This window comes from Manis pentadactyla, chromosome 11 (assembly GCF_030020395.1).
Source record: "Manis pentadactyla isolate mManPen7 chromosome 11, mManPen7.hap1, whole genome shotgun sequence".
In the NCBI taxonomy this organism is placed as follows: Eukaryota; Metazoa; Chordata; class Mammalia; order Pholidota; family Manidae; genus Manis; species Manis pentadactyla.
The window spans coordinates 52,768,959-52,790,203 of record NC_080029.1 but is presented as its reverse complement, the minus strand read 5'-3'; the positions used below and the strand labels follow the sequence as shown (position 1 = coordinate 52,790,203).

Here is a 21,245-nt window from a genome sequence, read left to right as displayed (position 1 = left end):
TAAGTAACCTGTTTGATTAGTCTGAAGTAGGGGCCTATCTATATCCCTTAAGGAGTAAAATCTTTCTAGTGTACATTGCAATTTGGAATCATGAGAAGACACAAGATCACAGCTCAATTCATTAATGTACAAGAGTCAACAGGCTGCCTGACTGGAAAGGAAAGCCAACTGTTAAAATGTCCTCAAAATAGAGTATGTCTGCCAGTTACATTTGTGCTGTGTGTTTTCAATACACATATTATTCACTGTGGGATTATATAAAAATTTTACATTAAAATTCAATCCAGTAACAAGCTGGCAAAACAAATAAAGCTACTTTGGAGTTCTCCACATGCGTACTGATTGCAGTTCATAGAATCACAAGGATTTGAAACATCCTCAGATTAAAGCTAATGTACCCTCCCATATCAAAGCTCTATTGTTTCTTCATCTATAGATACATACTTGATTAAGAAAAAATTGATGACATATTTTTGTGTCAACCTTTAAAGAAGGAATTTCATTCCAATATATTTTTATACTTAACCATTCTCATTGTGAAATGATTTTATCAAGTTCTTCAAAAAGTCACATATGATTACAACTTTAACGTTTTTACCATTGATTTTTGTTGGTAGAAAATACCACTTCTTATGTATCTTATATTTGAATACTCTTCAATTATCTCTTGATTTTTTTCTTATGACTAGTTTCTGTTTGTTTGAAATGCCTATTGCCCTAACACCTTAGACATTTGTTGTTTATTATTAATATGATTTTAGGTTCTATAAAGGGTTCCTAGTCAATTAAAAGACAACAATAAATGATACTATTTAACCTATAAGTCTATACCACAGCAAATGCTATTACTTTTATTTCTGCAAAATCTTAGGTAAAAAATCAAAACAGAAGTAACAGTGTCTCTTAATATGAAACTTATTGGGCATTCAGAATGCTAAAAAATTGGTTTTAGCAAACTTTAAACATCAGAACGCTCTTAGTTTGACGAGACTAATTTGTCTGCTGAATGTAGAGAAATTACTCCCAGTGTGAACGCTTGCATCATAAACAAGCTTCTTACCTGTACTGCTGGATATATTCACATCAATACTGATATCAGATATTCCTCCTCCTTTCAGAGATGCTACACATGTGTATGTCCCAAAATCCGTGAATTTTAAATCAATGATATCCAAGTTTGTCGTTCCCGGGGAGACGTCCGGATCAGTCTGTGTAATGACCATCCGCTCAGAACTTCTTAATGGGCGACCATTTTTAAACCAACTAAACGTTAACTCCTCAGAAGGAACAGCTTCTACTTGGCAAGATATTTTCACCTCACGTCCAATCTGGATATTGTCATCTTTGTGATAAGGATCTGGTGTGATCCAAAATCGTCCTTTTTTTAATGCTAAAACATAAAAAGTCCATAAGTAGTTAGTGTTACTTTCAGATTGTTAGGAATTTATTCACTCTAGGTAATCATCTCCTGACTGAAATAAAGTAAAACACAATTAGACAAATGTATGTTGTTTCTTTGTTATTCCCAACTAGTGTGCATAGCAATAAACCTCATTTAGATAATTTAGGAATAACCTGAAGATCTAAGATACTCTGAAGATCTTAGAGACTCTAAATACTGACTTCCATAAATCAGATAATATTTTCCAGTGTTTTAAACAATGATTTAAGTCTATATGTGATATTTAAGCATTGCTGCCACTGAATTTTGAACAAATGATGTAACCTGTGTATATGAAAGCCATTAGGTATTAGACTTAAAAATAATACGAATCATTAAACCCAATTTCTTAGCTTTGCCATCCCTTAATTATGGCACAATTTCCCAAACAATTCAAACATTGCACAAATGTAATATTAAAGAAAATTCTTCAAAGGGTATATATACATGCTGATCAAAACTAGTTTGGTAAGAATTGAGTAAGTTCATATTCATGAGGCAGTTTTGTATATATAGAAATAATCTGAATTAAAAAAAAAATAAACATTTGCTATGACTGCTCTGTTCCACTATGCATGGATATTTGCAGTTAAAACTATTTGTTGGCTCTCGTATGCAAATGGTCAAAAGAACCTCCTGGCAGCTGGCTTGGAAAACATCCTATGTTTGTACCCTAACAACAGCGCTTTTTGGGTCTAAGGTCAGGGCTGTGCCCACACCCTGCGCCAGCAGTGATGACTTCCAGAGGCTGCTGTGGAGTGCATCTGTTGGCTTCCTTAGGTCGCCAATTCTGAATTTTCATACCACGTGACACAAGACAGAATAGCATTTACTCCTTTTTATGGCAATGATTCTCTCATATACACATTTTTCTCTTTCCCTCTCCCTTAGCCTCACCATTCCTACATGATGAAATGTAGCATATACAGTAAACATAATTATCAGAATAAAATATTGTTCATCACTTTTACCATTGAACCTAAACATATAATGACATTGGCAAACATGATATAGATTTAATAGACCTTCAGATACTGGAGGCCTTTTAATTGCATGCTGGGTAACCTTCCTGAATTTAACCTAATTTTCCTCAGTTGGTCCAATGAAGGCCAGTAAATAACACAGAAGTCTCTTGAACTATGTAAGAATGTGTGAAAGATGCACACATTTTAAAATTAAAAACGTTTTCTTTTAATTTTCTTTACTCTTAGCCCCAAATATTTTCATTTGCTTTCTTGTTTACATCTTAGTGAAAAAATATAAATGAATATCAAAAGCAATGTTTATATCTTTTTATTCAAGAAATATTTAGGATGTGCCTGTTCAGGATGAAGCACATGGAGAGGCTCTTATAACATGAGAAGAACAAAATAGACATAACCTTGACCCATGTGTATTGCAAATTGTGTACTCATTCACTATAGTTCAATTTATCCAGCAGACACCTATGAAACCCACACCTAGAAAAACCACTTGATGCAAAATATGAAATGTTTTATAAATTTGAAGACATCTGCATCTCAGAGAAACACTCTCCAAAATAGTTTATAAAATGCACAAAGCTTCAGTTGTAATGAAAACACCAAAATACAAATATTTATATCACATTCTCATATTGTTGTTTCTTATATTTTTCAACAGTAAAATGTAACTTATGGACCTTATTTGTTCCTAACCATACCTTTATCTGTACATGACTCAAGGATAGAATTAGAAGAAATTATGACATTCTATTATGACCTAAAGTCAAATATTTATATATTTTAATAGGCAATGAAATACAATCTACATTGTGCCTAGAAAGGGAAACATGTTGAAAATATCCATATTATATTTGCCCATACTATAGACAGTGTCCATATTATATTCAGTATATAATATTGTGCAGATATAATTAAAATGTAATTGAAGTTCTGTAGCACAAGCAAATCATAAGATTAGATTATAGAAAACTCTTTTCTCTTTTAATAGATGTAAAAAAATAGTATGTCAAGGAGCATTTACTTTTGATAGCATTATAACATTTAAACAAGAGTTTCTTTTCATTTGGTAAGCATTTTCCTCATTCAGCTTCTATACAGAAATGATAAACTTAAATTAAAGATTTAAACAGTTCATAGTTTTGCAATTTAAAAAATCTATATAAATGTATTAATAGTTTTATGTGAGGGTATATTCAGAATAAATTTTATTCCAAAGTTACATCTTGGTTGCCATATATATAAAAGCAGCAAAAACTCTGATGTTTCAGTAATTAACATCTATTTACTAGGCAGCTATTGCTTTCTAGCTCTGTTCTCGGAATAGAGATATTAAAGTGACACTAACACTGAGAGAACTACAAACTCGTCAAATTAGAAGTACTAAACAATTCAAAATCCACTGATATAAAACAAGAAATCAATATCTATATTATGTGCCATGGACTATTTTGTTCATGGGCAATAACTTTCAGGATGCAAAGCACAAAAATTAAATATTAGAAATCTAATAATCAATTAATAAATAAGATTAAATCTAATATGTAAATATACTTTTTGATAGAAAGCAATGTGATCAAATGGGCTTTAAAGAATGAACTCATTACCACAAATATTCATTGATCTCAGTGTCAGACAATTCTGCAATTTGACCAAAGTCAATCATGTTAGTCATTTAAATGACAGATTTTAGAAAGGAAAAGAGGGACGAGTCAGTCTGGCAAGTGATTCTTTGACTGGACAGCCATGTCTTTGCATTTGTTTTGTTACCTCATAACAAAATATTTGCTCCTGCATACCGAACGGAATGTTATAACAAAAAGAATGTGCATAGCCATCTATATAGTAATAGCAAACAATGTACTTTGATTTTCTAATTTACTTTTGTCTTCTCAGTAAACTAAAAACATAGCTCTATAAACTAGGCACTGGTACATTAAGAATTTGAAACCTAATTCTAGGTTTTATTTCTATGTGGTCCAATATGGGCAACCTAATTTTTATGGGTCGATTGTATCATTTATAAAAATAGGAGGTGATAGTATTAGGATTCCTCTGAGACCCACTATAAGAAATAGCTTATTAACAGTAGTGTACAGCTTTGCAAATATAGTTTTTAATATAGTTAATCAACTGGGAAGCAGGTTCCTTCATTTATAATTAAACACTCTCTTTTTGAACAATTTATAGTAGTTCATGCAATGTTAATTTAAAGTCATTTCCTGCTACTAGTTAAGATTTCAAAATGCTTAAAATCAATCTGCAAGTAGTACCAGAGTATAGCAGGGGTCCAATAGACATAACAAGAATCTATAGAACTAAAGAAATTCTATGGAAAAAGAAAGGAGAAATCCCTTTCCTCAAATGCAATTTCTTAGTCTGAATACTGAAAATACCCTAATACCTGCCTGCAAAAACATTAGATTTAGCTTAATGTATCATAAACTGTGATGGATGAACCTCAGAAAGTACTTGTTTAGTCTGGAAGTGCACATAGGGTACTGGCATCAAGCTGAGCCTCTGTTTTGAATAATCAGTTTAGGAACATTGCAATATAACCCATAATTCCCCTTTTTTTTAATATTGTGAGAACTGAATACAAACCTGTCCTACATTTACTTTCAACTGGTTACTTGCAAGGACATTCTAGTTGCACTCACTGAAGTCTCTCTACTTTGAGATTTACAAAGGTGCTCTGTGAATAGAATGGAACTGGTATATTAAAGCAAGGCCACTGCAAAGATCTGGGCACAACTTGCTTGCAGACCTTTCCCTAGAAATAAAAATAGATTTTTGCCTATGAATGTCTACAGTTCTGAGGAAGACTTCCATTACTTAAAATTAGATTACTTCCTGAGTTTATCCTTGAACAAGAGACCATTGGCTTCGGATGTCTAGGCTTATGGTTTATAGAAATACAAGCTCAATGTAGATAAAAAGCAAAGAGACTGTGAGGTTGTATCTCACCTACAGCTATAGACTTAAAATTAAAAAATGCACTGATTGTCAAATGTTCATAAAGTATAAAGACATAGTAGTTCCATAATGAAAAGCAACTTATAGAGCAAAAAATGACATTAAATTAAATGACATTTTAAAATGTTTTAAATTTTAATGGGAAAATGTCTCTTTGGAGATAAGAAATATCAGGTGTCAACTTTTGAACCTCTGCTAAGAAATTATTTCAGAAGGATCATGAGACACAGAGCAACCACTGAACACTATTCCAAGTAGATAAATTAGTAGATAAATCTCAAAATATACTACCTTTTATAATCTCAGTAAGATCCTGGCCAACAGGAAAAACTGGCAAAATGTAGCTGACAGGAATGGATCTAGAAATCATTAATACTATAATCAGATAAACAAAAATTGATTTTCTATTGATTTGTTCTCTGTTAAACACAATGAAAAATATATGAATGAAAAAGAAGTATTTGCCAGACTCACTGGATGCCAATTGAATAAACAGTTGGAAATAGGTAACATCTCCAAAACAACCTAGGAGATAGTAAGTGATAGTATATATAAGCTGTCCTGTTATAATTAGATGGTTGTTTTTCTTCTCAGGAGATGGTGAACACTTGGGGTGTGGGGCCACGCCTTACTCTTCTGTACTGTCACCAAATCCTGAACCCACTTCCTTCTTAGAGTTGGTGTTTGATAGTTTTTGTCAAATTTATGTAAATGCGACATTCTCAAGCATTAATTACCAATTCCAGTTGTCCAGTTGTTTCCATTCAGTCTGACAAGTCCATGTTAACTCTGTTTTTGTTTTGTAGGTTTGTGTTCAGAGTTGAGTGGGGGGAAATAAGATAGATGAGAATAGAAAAGAGATTTGATGTCTTCTAGGATTCAGGGATTTTGTTGTGGGAACTGAACAACACTTGATGAATAAACAGTATTAATATAAGGGTATAAGTGAGGAGAGGATTCTGTACAGAAAGACTCAGGAGCCCTCCTTCCTTCATGGCCACTGGCAGTTTCATTTCTCGTCACATGATATGACAGGGCCATCAGCGCTATCCAATGTGATGTACTCATTCCTGCTTTGTAAAGGACATGGAGTTTACATGCTTTAGAGCTCAGCTGTTAATCATTTCTAAGGAAAGATGGAAGGAAAAAACTGACATCTAAGCATAGTTACATTATCTGAAATGATATTTGACAAAACCTGTTTCAGAAAAAGGTTAATCGGGATTATGTCAAAAGAAAGCACAATAAATACAAATAAAGTTTAGAGATGGACCACATGAATAAAAGTGCTTTTCTGCAGAATTTCTCAGAGCTATGCACATGCTAACATGCATACCTGCAATACTCTTGGAGGCACTGATAGTGTTTAGCAAAACAACCCTTTATCTGTGAAACATATTTCAGGAAAAATATCCCACAGAATAAAGTAAGACAACCTATCAGTTGATGAGAATCATTGAAAAGACTCTAAAATTAGATTCCATTCTTGGTGTTTTAGGCATTTCCCTTATGAGCATCACAAAATAATTGAAAGGATATAACTCTTCAGTGAAAACAAAATTTGTGATTGAAAAAACTAAAGTACAAGGAAAATATTTTGATTTTTTTTAAGTTAAGATATACCTAATGACACATTCAAGTTATAAAAAACATTTCAGAGCCATCTAATAAACCTATCTGTACTAACAGCAGTGTGTCTCTTTCCTTTTCCAACCAACCAGCATTTTTAAAAATTTATGTTTCTTCCTATCTTGGAAATGTACATTTTGAAATATGCAAATAGAATTAAAAATGAATTAAATGTATTCGCTTCTGTACTATTTGCAATTACTGATATAAACTAGTAATACAGTCTAGCTCAACTGCTTGGGGAAATAATAATATTTATTTATTTATACCGTATGTTGATGTAAAAAGCACTTTAAATGTTATTTTAAGAAGTATTAAAGTTTCTAGAAGATGAATAGGAGTAGGGAGGTCTTTTTTTCTTATATACTATTAGGTATTCTTTTACTCACTTCCCTTTATCTAACAACTCCAATTGCCAATCTATAGTCTGGATGAAAGTTCATTAATATTGCAAGAACAAAAAAATCATTACACCCATTTTCTGAAAGTAGTTTAAATATCACCCCTGACAATGCAGAATTAGATGCAGAAAGAAAGTTGGGGTTTATTTAATTATGAAGTATCAAGGCTCTGTTTATTTTGTGAATTTGCTCAAAGCTAATTACTACAGTTAATCATTCAAATTGTTTAAGCAAAGTATAGTTGAATTTTAATTGTCTTTTAAATGGCCTTGCTCAATAGAATTGCTGCAGTTAACTATTATAGGTAGGATTTAAAATGAGAAGGAATCTTTTAGGTGGGCATAAATTTTGCTTTTTTGCTGTAAGCTCTTTTTTAAGAAGGTGGGGGAAAAGAAGTATACTGAAAAAATGTTATTATCATCATTAGTATTTTGTCATTTTTATTTCAGTCCTATCTTTTTATTGCTGTTGTTATTTTGTTGTATTTACTTTTTTTTATTAAGGTGTCATTGATATAGACTCTTATCAAGGTTTCACATGAAAAACAATGTGGTTACTATATTCACCCATATTATCGAGTCCCCCCCATACCCCTTTGCAGTCACTGTCCATCAGTGTAGTAAGATGCCACAGAGTCACTACTTGTTTTCTCTGTGCTACACTGTCTTCAACATGATCTCCCTACACCAAATGTATTAATCATAATACCCCTCAATCCCCCACCTTTCCCCTTTGATAACTGCTAGCCCCTTCTTGGAGTTTGTTAGTCTGCTGAAGTCCTATCTTAGGGAGAAAATAAATTACCCATAAATAATCAAAGTGTCTATTCAATATCATAAATAAAAACAAGCATTTTTTATAATGTGGCTACTATATAAATGGTACTTGACATTGTATGATGTCTTAGCACCAGTTTTTGGAATAGGAAAATATTAATCAGCACAATTTCTTGGCCCTATGGTGTTAAAAATTAGTAGGTATTTTGACCTCGCTTTTCCTATGAAATTTAATAATACTCCTTTACTATGATAGATAAGAACATGTCCATGTTAAATAATATTTTTTATTAGTTTTTAAATACTTAGGACTAGAAACAGCTATGACATGAACTGCAGTTTTGAAAGGTCTGTCCTAAATATAGTTCTCTTAAAGTCCTTTTGAAAATAGTACATCCTTAATGTAACTGATCATGTAGCAGTGAAAACTGGATGAAAATAATGAGACTAGCTGAAACAAAAAGATCTTTATTTTTCTTGTTTTCTGTGTAAAAAGCTGTGGCCTTTCTCTTTTCCAAACTCATCTATTCAATCTGCCAACCTCTCTCACTGTACCCTGATGTCCTGCATTCTTTTGAAATTTCAGTATTTTCTATTCCATATGGTATTTATTCTCAGAGAAGAAAAATTGCTTAGGTCACATGTAAGTTTAGAACACCTTTTCTAGTCCTAATAATCCTTCAATCTACTTGTAGCATATTTCTTAAAAACACCAGGTAAATACCATTACCTCCACTGTTTCATCATGCACTTAATTCATTTGGACAGTTTAGATACTGGTTTTCACTGGTGCTATTTTGGTATTGAAAACTCTGAGGTTAGCAATAACCTCTTAACCAATATAAAGATATTTTCCTGTTCTTATCCATTTTTATATCACATTTTGCACTTCCTACTACTTTACTGATTCTTTCTTCCTTCTTGAAAAATCTCTTATCTACTGCCTTCTATGACTATAGAAGTAAATATGAGATAATATTTTAAAAAATAATCACTGGAGTTTACTCATTTGCATCACAAGTATCATGCCAGTTCTCTAGTTTCCTAATTCATTTGGATTCTATCATTCAAACAGAAATTGTGAAGCCAGTCTTTGTTGAGAAGGAAAGGATTTTAAAATTATGTTGCCATAATTGCAGACCATGGACATTTTCGTAACGTTCTACCTTCTGTTTTGCTGCCCACATTTGGAGACATGAGATCATTGTTTTTGTTCTGTTTCCTGAGACACAAAAATATTGTGACCGATTCTATGCCCATTACAATTTAAATTAAAATAGTGGTTAATTTATTTAAGTATATTCTTTCCTTTTAACATTACAGTGCAAGGAAAATAGCTTAGATATACTGAATGACCAAATCAAAAAAAAAATTTATATTCACTAAGAATTCATATAAATTATCTTAACTATCTTATGCTACCTGTGAGAAGATGAAGAATCAGTATCATTGATAAGACTGACTAAACATTCCCCTCACTGTTGACTAAATGTCAGTGTGTCCTAACACTATGCCCCAACCTCTGTTTTCTTAAATCATTCACTTTTAGAAAACTTGCACCTGTAACTTCTCTCTCTGCCCTTTTGAGATGTAAACGTATAAGTCAAAATGTCTTGAGAAACAGCTCTCTCAAGGGCCAGGGAACCATTCCTTTAAAAAGTAATCGCTGAAGGAGATCATGTGTCTATCCTCCAGTATCTACTCGAGGGTAGGTGCTGAACTTTGAAAAGTGAAAAGACCTCTTAGAAAGCTCAGACAGCCTAATTACCCTGACCATTCTCTTCCCTAATATCTTCTAGTACTTTTCCATTAGCTTACCCCAGCATTTAAAAATCTTCCCATTTTTTGTTGTAGCAGATTTACATTTAGTCTCTGTCCTTTACTGCGATAGTCTTGAATACAGTCTTCCTTGATGCTTTATAATGTATCTGATACAATTTTTCTTCATACCAGTAAATTTAATCTTGTGCATTATTGAAATGGATGAAAGTAAGATCAACCTAGGAAATTCAGTGCTACAAGGTTCCAGACACCAGAGAAAATAACTTTTATGGTTACAACACACACACACACACACACACACACGCACACATACACACACACACAGAAACACAGAGTATATTGCTTAAAGATGAAAAGTCACAGGAGTACAAGTATATTTGAGAGTTACAGAGATTAATTTAATCCTTTTATAAACCTATGCCTTTTCCCAAGTGATAAACCTTACTTAATTTATAATGCTGTGTAGGTCTAGAGTCTTTGATAATAGACCACAGGACAAGGATCTCGATTTGTAAGTTAACTGACAGATGACAAAACTGCTAAAATGAACTTTGAAGAGACCTGTTTTATACATATATATGTGTGTGTGTGTGTTATATGTTATAAATAGAAATGTGTAATGTTTGCTTTTAAAAAGTACATCCTACTTTGTTCTAGGAGTCTTTAAAGAAGATTTTAGAAGTACATTATATTTTCTTCTCTCTTTTTAATAAGAAAATTGTGATACGTAGCAAATAAAATTAGGTCAAAATGATGTCGGTATAGAAATGCTTTTACTTCCTGTACAATTGGTAGTTGGGTCACAAATTGACTCTGATCTTTATAGGAATAAAGGCAAAGAATGAAATACTAATTTCATACTTCAATTTCTGCAAGTTGAAAATATTCCAACTTCTAAGACAAATAACAAACAAAAGAAGTACTACTTCAGAGATCTGAGTGGAATTTATTTTCTTAACCTGCATAAAAAGACCCACAATGAGCATTATTTTAGTCACATCCTTATGGGGGTCATAACAGTGTGGGGCACAGGATTGGTTGTCAATCTGTCCTTTGAGAATCAAAGGAAGAACGATCCAGGTGCACAGGTATTCAAGCTCAATTCAAATCCAAATCCAAAGATAGTGTCTTGGTAAGTATTCAGCAGGAATAAATATAAGTTTATATTCTATGGGAATGATCCAGGAAGGTGGTCATGAGTAGCTGTGGTGGGGGGTTGGGAGTAAAGGTTCAGGGTTGTGTGGAAATATATGCTTCAAGTGTTAGCTGACATAGAAGTAAGATCTGCACACTCTTAGAAAGTAGAAAAGCTAAATCTAGTACTCAGGCTCTGTAAAGAGATAGATGGAGGAATACCTTTGAGCAGGGGACAGATAAGTAGGTCTACATGACTAATGATGCTCAGTGAAAATACAACTCTAAGAAGTGAAAAATGCAGAGCATCTTCAGAAAAAAAATGATTTTACAATATGTCCCCATGTTAAGTCAACTGTGTGCATTACTTAGAGAGTTGTTGGATATAAGCCAGTTCCATGTTAGAACACATTTACCAGAAACAATGACTTTAGTGCTGGAAGAGTTCATCTGAACTCATTCTTAAGGGAAAGGATTAGATGATAAGGCCAGTAATCCATTAAAGATATTCCTATTATTTGAAATTAAAACTGTGACATCTAGAGTTTAGAGCAGTAGTTTTCCAAGTGTGAACACTGGACCAACAGCAATAGTATAACTTGAGAACTTGTTAGAAATTCAAGTTCTTGGGTATCACCTCTCACTATATCTACGGTTCCTGGGATAGGACCCAGTCATCTGCATTTTTACAAGACAGTTGGGTGCTTGTGATGTACTCTCAAATTTTAGATCTGCTGTCTTGGAAAACAGTTATCTTTTAGTCCTCCAGAAATGTAGAACCAGGATTATTGAGTTATTAAAGAATGTGCTAAAAAGTGGCCACAGCATATCTTCTTACTTTATGAGGCTCTCAAGAGACTGTTCATCATGATTAAAACACTTGAAATATGATTAGGGAACAGTATCAATAACAAAATGGTCTAAATTGACCTCACATAGCTTAATGTGAAACTACTTCCTTTTAACATAGCTGATGCCTGAGGAAAGTTCTCAAATTATGAACATATTATTTTTTAAGGTTTTTCCCTAAATGAGGGTTGGTCATGTTCTTATTACTTTGAGAAATAGAATTCTATAGGTAAAGATGGGTGACCTTAAGGTACTTCATATTGACCACTTTTAACATTTTTGTCATTTTGTGAAGAGATCTGCATATAATATGTTCATAATTTGGGTTTGAAAAATTCATTGTCAACTTTCTTCTGAGTGCCAATGACTTTTTGGAGAAGGAAAAGTTAACAGAGAGGAGTAAGTATTTTGGGTCACATTGTCTGGGTTCTCATGTTATTTCATAACTTATTAGTTGTGTGAGTTTGGGAGACTGAATTAATTGCACAAGCTCAGTATGCTGATGATACTAGCACAAAGCAGGGAAACTGCGATGTCAGCTGCTTTGTAGTCAATGTTTCTTGAGCACTCACGATGTTTCTATAGCTATGCTTGCCTGCAAAGTTACAAAGATAGAGAGCCTAGTAATGGAGAAAAGCACAGAAAAAAATTAATTTATTCACAGTGAAATAAAGACAAGGGTTGAGAGATCTAGGTATTATGGAAGAGAATACTTTAAACAACAACATTAACAACACCTAGTTATTGTGGAGAAGGCAGAGAAGGCCTGAGAATTAGGGACAAAGGGTTGAAGATGCTGAAAGGTCATTCCAGAAAATGGTAGCACCATGGGTATGTGGGACAGAAATTTTTACTGTACCAAGAATTGGCTCTAGTTCATCTTTCACTAACTCTGGCAAATGCCCTCACCTCATAAAACTGATTTCTCTGTGAGTTCCACCCTTCATTTCCACTTCCCTCCTGTCTTTGAAGATCTGAACACTGAAAGTGTTAACCTCTTTAATTGTGCTTTTGCTATCAGCTCTAGCTTTGTATGGACTATTACCCACCTTCAATTTTCTCCTCTCTTTTTCTTCTAAATTTTCCCTCAAAACAGAAATCCTTCCCATGTATCTATAAACGTGATAATAATCTTCTCATTAATTAAAACAAAGCAAAGTAACAACAACTAAGTAACACAGAAAGCCTTCCCTCAGGTTCTTTATCTCCTGGAGCAACATTTATTTATCCTCTATTCTTCTCTCACTGTCAGAACATTAATAAACCACTCACCTTTAACCTTTCAATCATTTTGATTCCCACTAGCAACAGAACTTTTTTAAACAATTGCCATTACGGACCTGTTCCAAGAAGCTGCAGTTCAGCAGCCCCCCTCACCATTTGCTACATGTAACTAGTCCTGACCTTTTGTTTCTAGCTCCCAGAAGGGCTCTGTTTCCACTTCCTTGGTCCTGAATCTGGGCTCCCCTTTTCTTTGTCTTTACCATCACTTTACAACTCGCTTTTACTACCATAGTTTCTGTCTCAGCATACACTACCTTAGAAAAACGCTCCTGCTGCACCTCTCCAAGTTACAGTTGCATTATTTCCAATCACCGGCTGGGTTTCTAAGTGATGCAGTAGCTAGGTGCCTCAAATAAAACTATTTGTAACACCACAGTAAGGAATATCTGGATTGCTCCACCCCCTCTCATTAATGACTCCTTCTTCCATATAAACTATCTTTTCCCCTTTGTCACTTATTATTTGCAGGCCCCCAGAATTTGCCTTTGCTATTGCATTCACCTGATATGGGCATCTTCTCCAGGCTGTGTGTCAAGCCTGACCCAGTCACCAAAGCCCAGATCCACTGTCGCCTCTTTCATAATACTTTCCCCAGTTCATGGAATTAGATAGAAGAATGGCCACTGTTCTGTATCTGTCTGAAAACCCTCTTCCACAAAGTTGTTTTTCAAAATATGTTGTATCCTCTGGACTCACAAGGTACTTCATATTGCTGGCTTCCTGAGCACACTCTTCCACATGTCTTACACTTAGGTTGGTGACATGGGAAAACAAACAGGATAAACAAAGATGTAAATTTTTCATCCATTGGAGACATATCTGAAGTTATTTCCAAGAAGTTATCATATTGATGGTTGTCACCTAATCAACCTTTTGTTGACTGTCAATTTTGTCAATCATTTTTTCTTATTTTAAGAAGTTGATGAATGAATTAAAAAAGAAAATGGTTTATTTTTGTTATTTACACCTACAGATTTGAAATTTATAGTCTCAATGATAAAAATGGAGTTTGTGTTTTACATTTCTAGGTGATTCTCCTTAGTGTAAACCAAACAGGTTTATGACCCTTTGAAAATCATCAATGATATAAAAAGTCATTTTCAAATATCAATATAAAATATTTTTTAAAATAGCATATAAAACTAGGCAGGAAAACAGACTTCAACACAACAGAATATTTATCAGGAAAATAGATTAATTCTCCTTATACAAGTGGGTGTCAGTTAATTTTGGTCCCTGATAAATACCATATGCCTTTTGTGAACTACTCAAAATCTTATAGAGTCTTGCTACAGAGTATTTTTCTTAACTGAATTATAACAAATGATCTATCATTCTGAAAAACACTTGACAGAGTAAAGAAAAAATACGCAGTATTGATAATTCTCCAGATATTTTAGAAAAATAAAAAATCTAAAATATGCAAACACCTGATATATATACCATATGCAACATTTTTCACTGATATCCATAATTTCTTGTGATTTGATATAAAAATGATATACTTCTTTCATTTTCTACAAACAAGTGGCTACATATCTCAGTTATGCCAAATGAAGATGTATAAACATGACTGCTGGAAGCAGAGTGCCATGTTTTATCAAAGTAGGCAATATTTCAACGTATGTGTATGTATGTGTATGTATATATGCCTATGTGTGTATGTATACTATATATGCTACCCAATAAGTGCTATTTTTAAAATATCTTTAATTAGTTTGACTTTTTCTTATTTTATCTATAAATATAATCTAATAAGAGAAATACATTTCTCTTATGGTTGAGCATACTATGTGTGTTGAGTTGAGTGCATACTATGTGGACCAGGAACCATTATTTGGAGATCCACATGAAATCTGGGAACAGATTAATGAAAATTTTATGAAGCTCTTTTTCCAAATATTGTCTCAGATTAATTCTCCAGAATCTACTCTTTTGACCTGTGTGATGATGGAGTAGTACATTAGCCTCATATGTTTTGTTTCATTACACGGTGACAAAGAGCATTAATTGAAATTTAGCTAATCTAGAAAATGTTTCCTTCCTGGAGCATCCTCACAATTCTACTCAGCTTTTCTTTTCTTTTTTTTCAACAGATAAAAATTTTTGCTTACAGCAGCTAAACCTCATTCAGTTGGGAACTCATGGAAAACGTTTTGGATTTATAAAAACGGTTTTTTGTCTTTTTTTGTATAACTGAAAATACATTTTAAAGCTACAACTTCAAATGACCAAGTTTTTAAAAAGTGTTTACTGTAACATATATTACATATGTCTCTGCATTCTTAGAAAAGGAATTGGTATACAGGGTTGTAATTTCTTCAGAATTTGAGGACCTATCATCATCAATTTACTGGACTGTTGAGCTAGGCACTAGGTATCTTCTATAACAAAATTACCTTTTTTCTTCACCAAATGCCTACAGAAAGGCATGCATATTTAGTTTGCATTGTTTTCTTCGGGATTTTGCTACATTCTATGTTGACAACTATCAGCTCTGATTTTTCATGATCAAAGCAGAACTAGTACAATAACATTATTTCTCTCCTGATTTGCTATTCTACCTCTTTTATGAAAGATGTACATGAGTTTTTATCATATGTAGCTGTGGTCTCTCTTTTTACAGTGACATTTTTGTTATTTTTTTATTTTCTTTTGTTGTTTCTCAGTTCTGAGTTGTGTTCTTTTGGGCTCTTTATGGTTGCTGTACATGTGTGATGTTACTTTGCATTCTCTACATAATGGAATCTAACATAGGTCAGAGGCTGCTGCTCATTTATCTATATATTGTCATATTCTAAGAAGGATTGAGGCGACTTTCAACATTTACTATTAATATATTGCATCTTACAATAAAAAACTAAAGAAGTAATGATTAAATCAAGTTAGGAAAACAAAGCCAGAAGTGAAGTTGATGCAAAAAATAAATAAAATTCTATGTTTATTTAACAGAGGCAAGCCAGAGATTACATACTAAACATGTTAGCAGCCAAAATAATGAGGAAAATATGACCAGTTGTAAAGCTAACAGAATCTGTAGAGTAAAAACAACCAACCATTCTTAGAGTCCTCACAAAAAGGGTACAGGATAGAGTAATGAACAACATCTTTGAAAAGTTTCTTACAATAAACAGGAAATGGTTTTGGAAAGCTATTTATTTAAAAGCTGCTCAGTATAGGATTTAAACATCAGGCCAAGGGGAATTCAGTAAAGAGGATTCTAATATGTGAAGGGTGAGGCAATATGATATGATATATCCACTGAGGGGTAGATTTTAGTGCAGAGAGGCTAGTAATTCTTAAATGAATATCTGAGTCACATGTCCCAGTGATTCCAAGTTACTTTAGGGTAGAGTTTAGGGATCTGCATTTTTAAGCAACAACAAAGATTTGGATTCATTCCTCAGGATGAGAACTACTGACCTAAAGAAATAGTTGAAAAATATATCCTACGTGGACCCCTCCATATATTTGATATTTTGAATTAAGATTCCAAAAGGTGTTGAGCAGCAATAACTTTGAGATCATAACCTCTGACAAGTGACCACAGGGCAACTAATCTATACTGACAGTCAGCTACAGAGCCGATACTTCAGAAGGTCAGCCAAGCCAGGGCAGCCTCCCACAGAAAGCTGCAGAGCTTAAAACTCACAGCTAAATAGAAGCTTACCCTAAACTAGCTCAAAGTACTGATGACCTGAACTCCTCAGATGGCAACATAACAAGAAAAGAGCCATATCAAGTATTTAAAAAATCAATATAATTTAATGTTGGTAAAACACAACCTGCAACTTTTATATCCCCTATTATTCTTCTTCAAATTTTAGGGGAAATTATTAAGGTAAAACTTCAGTTAACTTCACTCACAGGGAAATAAAATAATCTTTCAAAAGTGATTTTTTTTTAAAAAGAATTACACCTATCAAAATATCAACAGCATTCTTCAATGAATGAGAGCAAATAGTTATAAAATTCATATGGAACTGCAAAAGACCCCGAAGAGCCAAAGCAATCCTGAGAAGGAAGAATAAAGTAGGGGGAATTAGACTCTCTGACTTCAAGCTCTACTACAAAGCCACAATAATCAAGACAATTTGGTACAGGCACAAGAACCTGTGGAATAGAATAGAGAGTCCAGATATTAACCCAAGCATAGATGGTCAATTAATACATGATAAAAGAGCCATGGATATACAATGGGGAAATGACAGCCTCTTCAACAGCTGGCGTTGGCAAAACTGGACAGCTACATGCAAGAGAATGAAACTGGATTACTGTCTAATCCCATACACAAAACTAAACTCAAAGTGGATCAAGACCTGAAAGGAAGTCATAAAACCATAAAATTCTTAGAAGAAAACATAGGCAAAAATCTCTTGAATATAAACATGAGCAACCTTTTCTTGAACGCATCTCCTCGGGCAAGGGAAACAAAGTAAAAAATGAACAAATGGGACTACATCATGCTAAAAAGCTTCTGTATAGCAAAGGACACCATCAGCAGAAACAAAAATGCATCCTACAGTATGGGAGAATATATTCATAAATGACATATCCGACAAGGGGTTAACATCCAAAATATATAAAGAACTCATATGCCTCAACACCCTAAAAGCAAATAATCCTATTAAAAAATAGCTGGAGGATATGGACAATTCTCTAAAGAAGAAATTCAGATGGCCAACAGGCACATGAAAGGATGCTCCACATCGCTAGTTATCAGGGAAATGCAAATTAAAACCACAATGAGATATCACCTCACACCAGTTAGGATGGCCAATATTCAAAAGGCAAGGAATAACAAATAGTGGCAAGGATGTGGAGAAAGGGGAACCGCCCTACACTGCTAGTGGTAATGTAAACTAGTTCAACCATTGTAGAAAGCAGTATGGAGGTTCCTCAAAAAACCAAAAATAGAAATACCATTTGACCCAGGAATTCCACTCCTAGGAATTTACCCTAAGAATGCAGAAGCCCAGTTTGAAAAAGACATATATACCCCTATGTTTATCGCAGCACTATTTACAATAGCCAAGAAATGGATGTAACCTAAGTGTCCATCAGTAGATGAATGGATAAAGAAGATGTGGTACACATACACAATGAAGTATTATTTAGCCATAAGAAGAAAACAAATCATACCATTTGCAACAACATGGATGAAGCTAGAGGGTATTATGCTCAGTGAAATAAGCCAGGTGGAGAAAGACAAGTACCAAATGATTTCACTCATCTGTGGAGCATAAGAACAAAGCAAAAACTGAAGGAACAAGACATCAGCAGACTCACAGAACCCAAGAATAGACTAACAGTTGCCAAAGGGAAAGGGACTGAGGGTGGGGGGTGTTGGTGGGAAGGGAGGGAGAAGGGGAAAAAGGGGCATTACGATTAGTACACTTAATGTAGTGGTTGGGGGTCAGGGGGAATGCAGTATAGCACAGAGAAGACAAGTAGTGATTCTATATGATTCTATAGCATTTTACTATGCTGATGGACAGTGACTGTAATGGGATATGTGGTGGGGACTTGATAATGGGGGGAAGCTAGTAATCACAATGTTGCTCATGTAATTGTATGTTAACAATACCAAAGTAAAAAAAAATTAAAAATTAAAAAGAATTATATTGACTATTCAGCACAGCAAATATGTAATGTTTGCATTCTTAATTCATCATATACCAATGGCCATTGTCATACATTATTCTTAACAGTCCTTCCTCTGCAGCCCGGATGGTACCTCAAAGTCATTTAGGACATAGCTCTATAGACAGTCATTAGTATTTGATGAGCATTTGGCATGTATGAAGACACCTTTCTGAAGTTCAAGACAGTTACTTAATTTCACTTGACATAAATCTTCCTTAATGAAGCGCCCTCCATAATTTGTAGATTGTTTGGATAAATTTTTAGTCATTTAAAGAAGGCAGAGATTAAGATAATAAATAAATAAAAATTATATTGACGATATGTCCTGAACAGATTAAGAGCTTAACCTTAAGAGCTGCACAAAAGATTAACTCTCCCAAACAACTACAACATATATTTAATTCTGACGTTGTTTAAGTTTCAGTTTGCTAAATTGAGAAGAATCCAGGCACTGATTAAATTTCATTACTTCATCCTTATAGAGGGCAGAGTAGTAGCTCACTGCAGAATTATGTTTTTATTAAATATACTTTCATTCTTAATATTACTTGAGGTAGAAGCTGGCACAAAATAATATTGGAATGAAGGAAAATCCAACATGAAAAATACAGATAATTTCTGGTAGACATTTAAAATCCGGTAATAAAGCTTAGTGACAAGAATAGCCAAATTATCTGTCCCTTTTGACTCAATTTTACTGTGGAAAACATTTACTGAATCCAAATGTCAGTAATAATGCTGATAGTTAAGTAGTTTTAGGCTGTGTTGCAAAAACAAATTCTGTCAAATGTACTACGTTATCTGGGTCAACTATTATCTCTCTGCAGTTCACCTAGAATTCAATAAAACAGAATGAAGGAAATATAGAAAGGTGAAGGTTAATATTGTGTCTAATTTAATTAAACAGATACTGCGTATCATTTACATAATTCAGGTATTAGAGGGAACTGGTTCCTGTCATCACATATAGGGAAGGAAACATTCTAAACCAAAGCTGAATATGTTAGAGACTAAGAGTAGTAAAAATAACTTAATTTATGTTGCACTTATGTTTAATTCAGTGATTTCTGGTCAAAGAGATGTCTGTTCTATTTATTTAGCCACCAGTTTATTTGGGGACACAGGATCAGATGAAAACTCTTCCACAGACTCTTTGGAAGAATTTTATTTCGATGAGAAAGCAATTTTGACTATCAATTTAAACATGTTTCTATAAAAGAAATCTTGAGAGATATATAGCTTATTTTTATATTAGTATTTATTTTCCCCCCAGCCTTATTGGATATATATTGTTGCAGTTTGCCCTGATTTTTTTGTTTTTCTTTTGTGGGGAGAGAACTAGGATACAAATACATCAGGTAACAGGGAGAGGCATTGCTTCACTTTGAAGTGTGGTCACCAACAAGATGTCATTACATTGTAAGCACTGTAATGATACTTTGGGTAAATTCAATTATTCAAGAAAAGATAAATAGAATCAACAACTACTGCCATGATACAATGATAATTAAGGGTTAGTTCTGAGCGATACTGTTTATTATTAATAAATATTAGTTAATAACATGGCTTTGTAAAATGCTACAATCATTTTTGCCCAGCAATGCTTTATGCATCCTCCCTTTTTCATGCCCTTCTCCCCCCTAACACCTGTTGTCATCATCCTCAAACTTCCACCTGAATCCATTTCTCAGTTTCAGCAAAAGCTATGCCTTCTTCAATTAGAAAAAAAAAAAGAAAAGAAAAGAAACAGAATTAAGTATTAATGCCTGACATGCACTCCAAGCAAGGCAAAGCTTATCTATGGCTCCACCTCTTCTTACCCTTCCCCATCCTATCCAGGGAAAATGCTGCCTATGTTGTCCCACTATTGTGTGTTGGTCTGGATCTACCTAGCTCCAGTACCACCCCCTGCCCATTTCTACCTTCAATTTTTGATTGCCACCTTGCCAATGATTGCCTAAGTCAAGCTTCCACAAATGCTCATCCTGTCATCTCAAAAACTGTCTTTCCCTAAGTCCTACTTTTTACTCCTTATTAACTACTTCAAATAGTCCATCTTCACAAACTTTACTTCTCAAATTCCACCCAGTTACTCCTACAATCTGCTGAAATCTAACTTCTGATTCACCTCTTCGTGTTATAATACAGCAGTGGTATCATTTTCATCTTGGTCTTATCTACATTAACTCTTCCTGGCACCTTGCACTTACACTGCTGACCATGTCTTTATTTGTGGTCTGCATTTTTTTTTTACTCTGGAACAGTATTAGTTTCTGATTATCATTTACCACACAAACAGCTCTTTCTCAATATTCAAAAAATTTGTTGTATCTCTCCAATGTATATA

General features: G+C 33.8%; 1 protein-coding gene across 1 annotated transcript in view; it reads right to left on the bottom strand.

The window, feature by feature from the left end:
- Positions 1-21,245, bottom strand: part of MDGA2 (MAM domain containing glycosylphosphatidylinositol anchor 2) — a 900,504-nt gene that overhangs the window by 248,665 nt on the left and 630,594 nt on the right. The window contains exon 7 of the mRNA XM_057488484.1: positions 1,061-1,390. Coding sequence (XP_057344467.1) covers positions 1,061-1,390 — 330 coding nt within the window. The remainder of the gene's footprint in view (positions 1-1,060; positions 1,391-21,245) is intronic.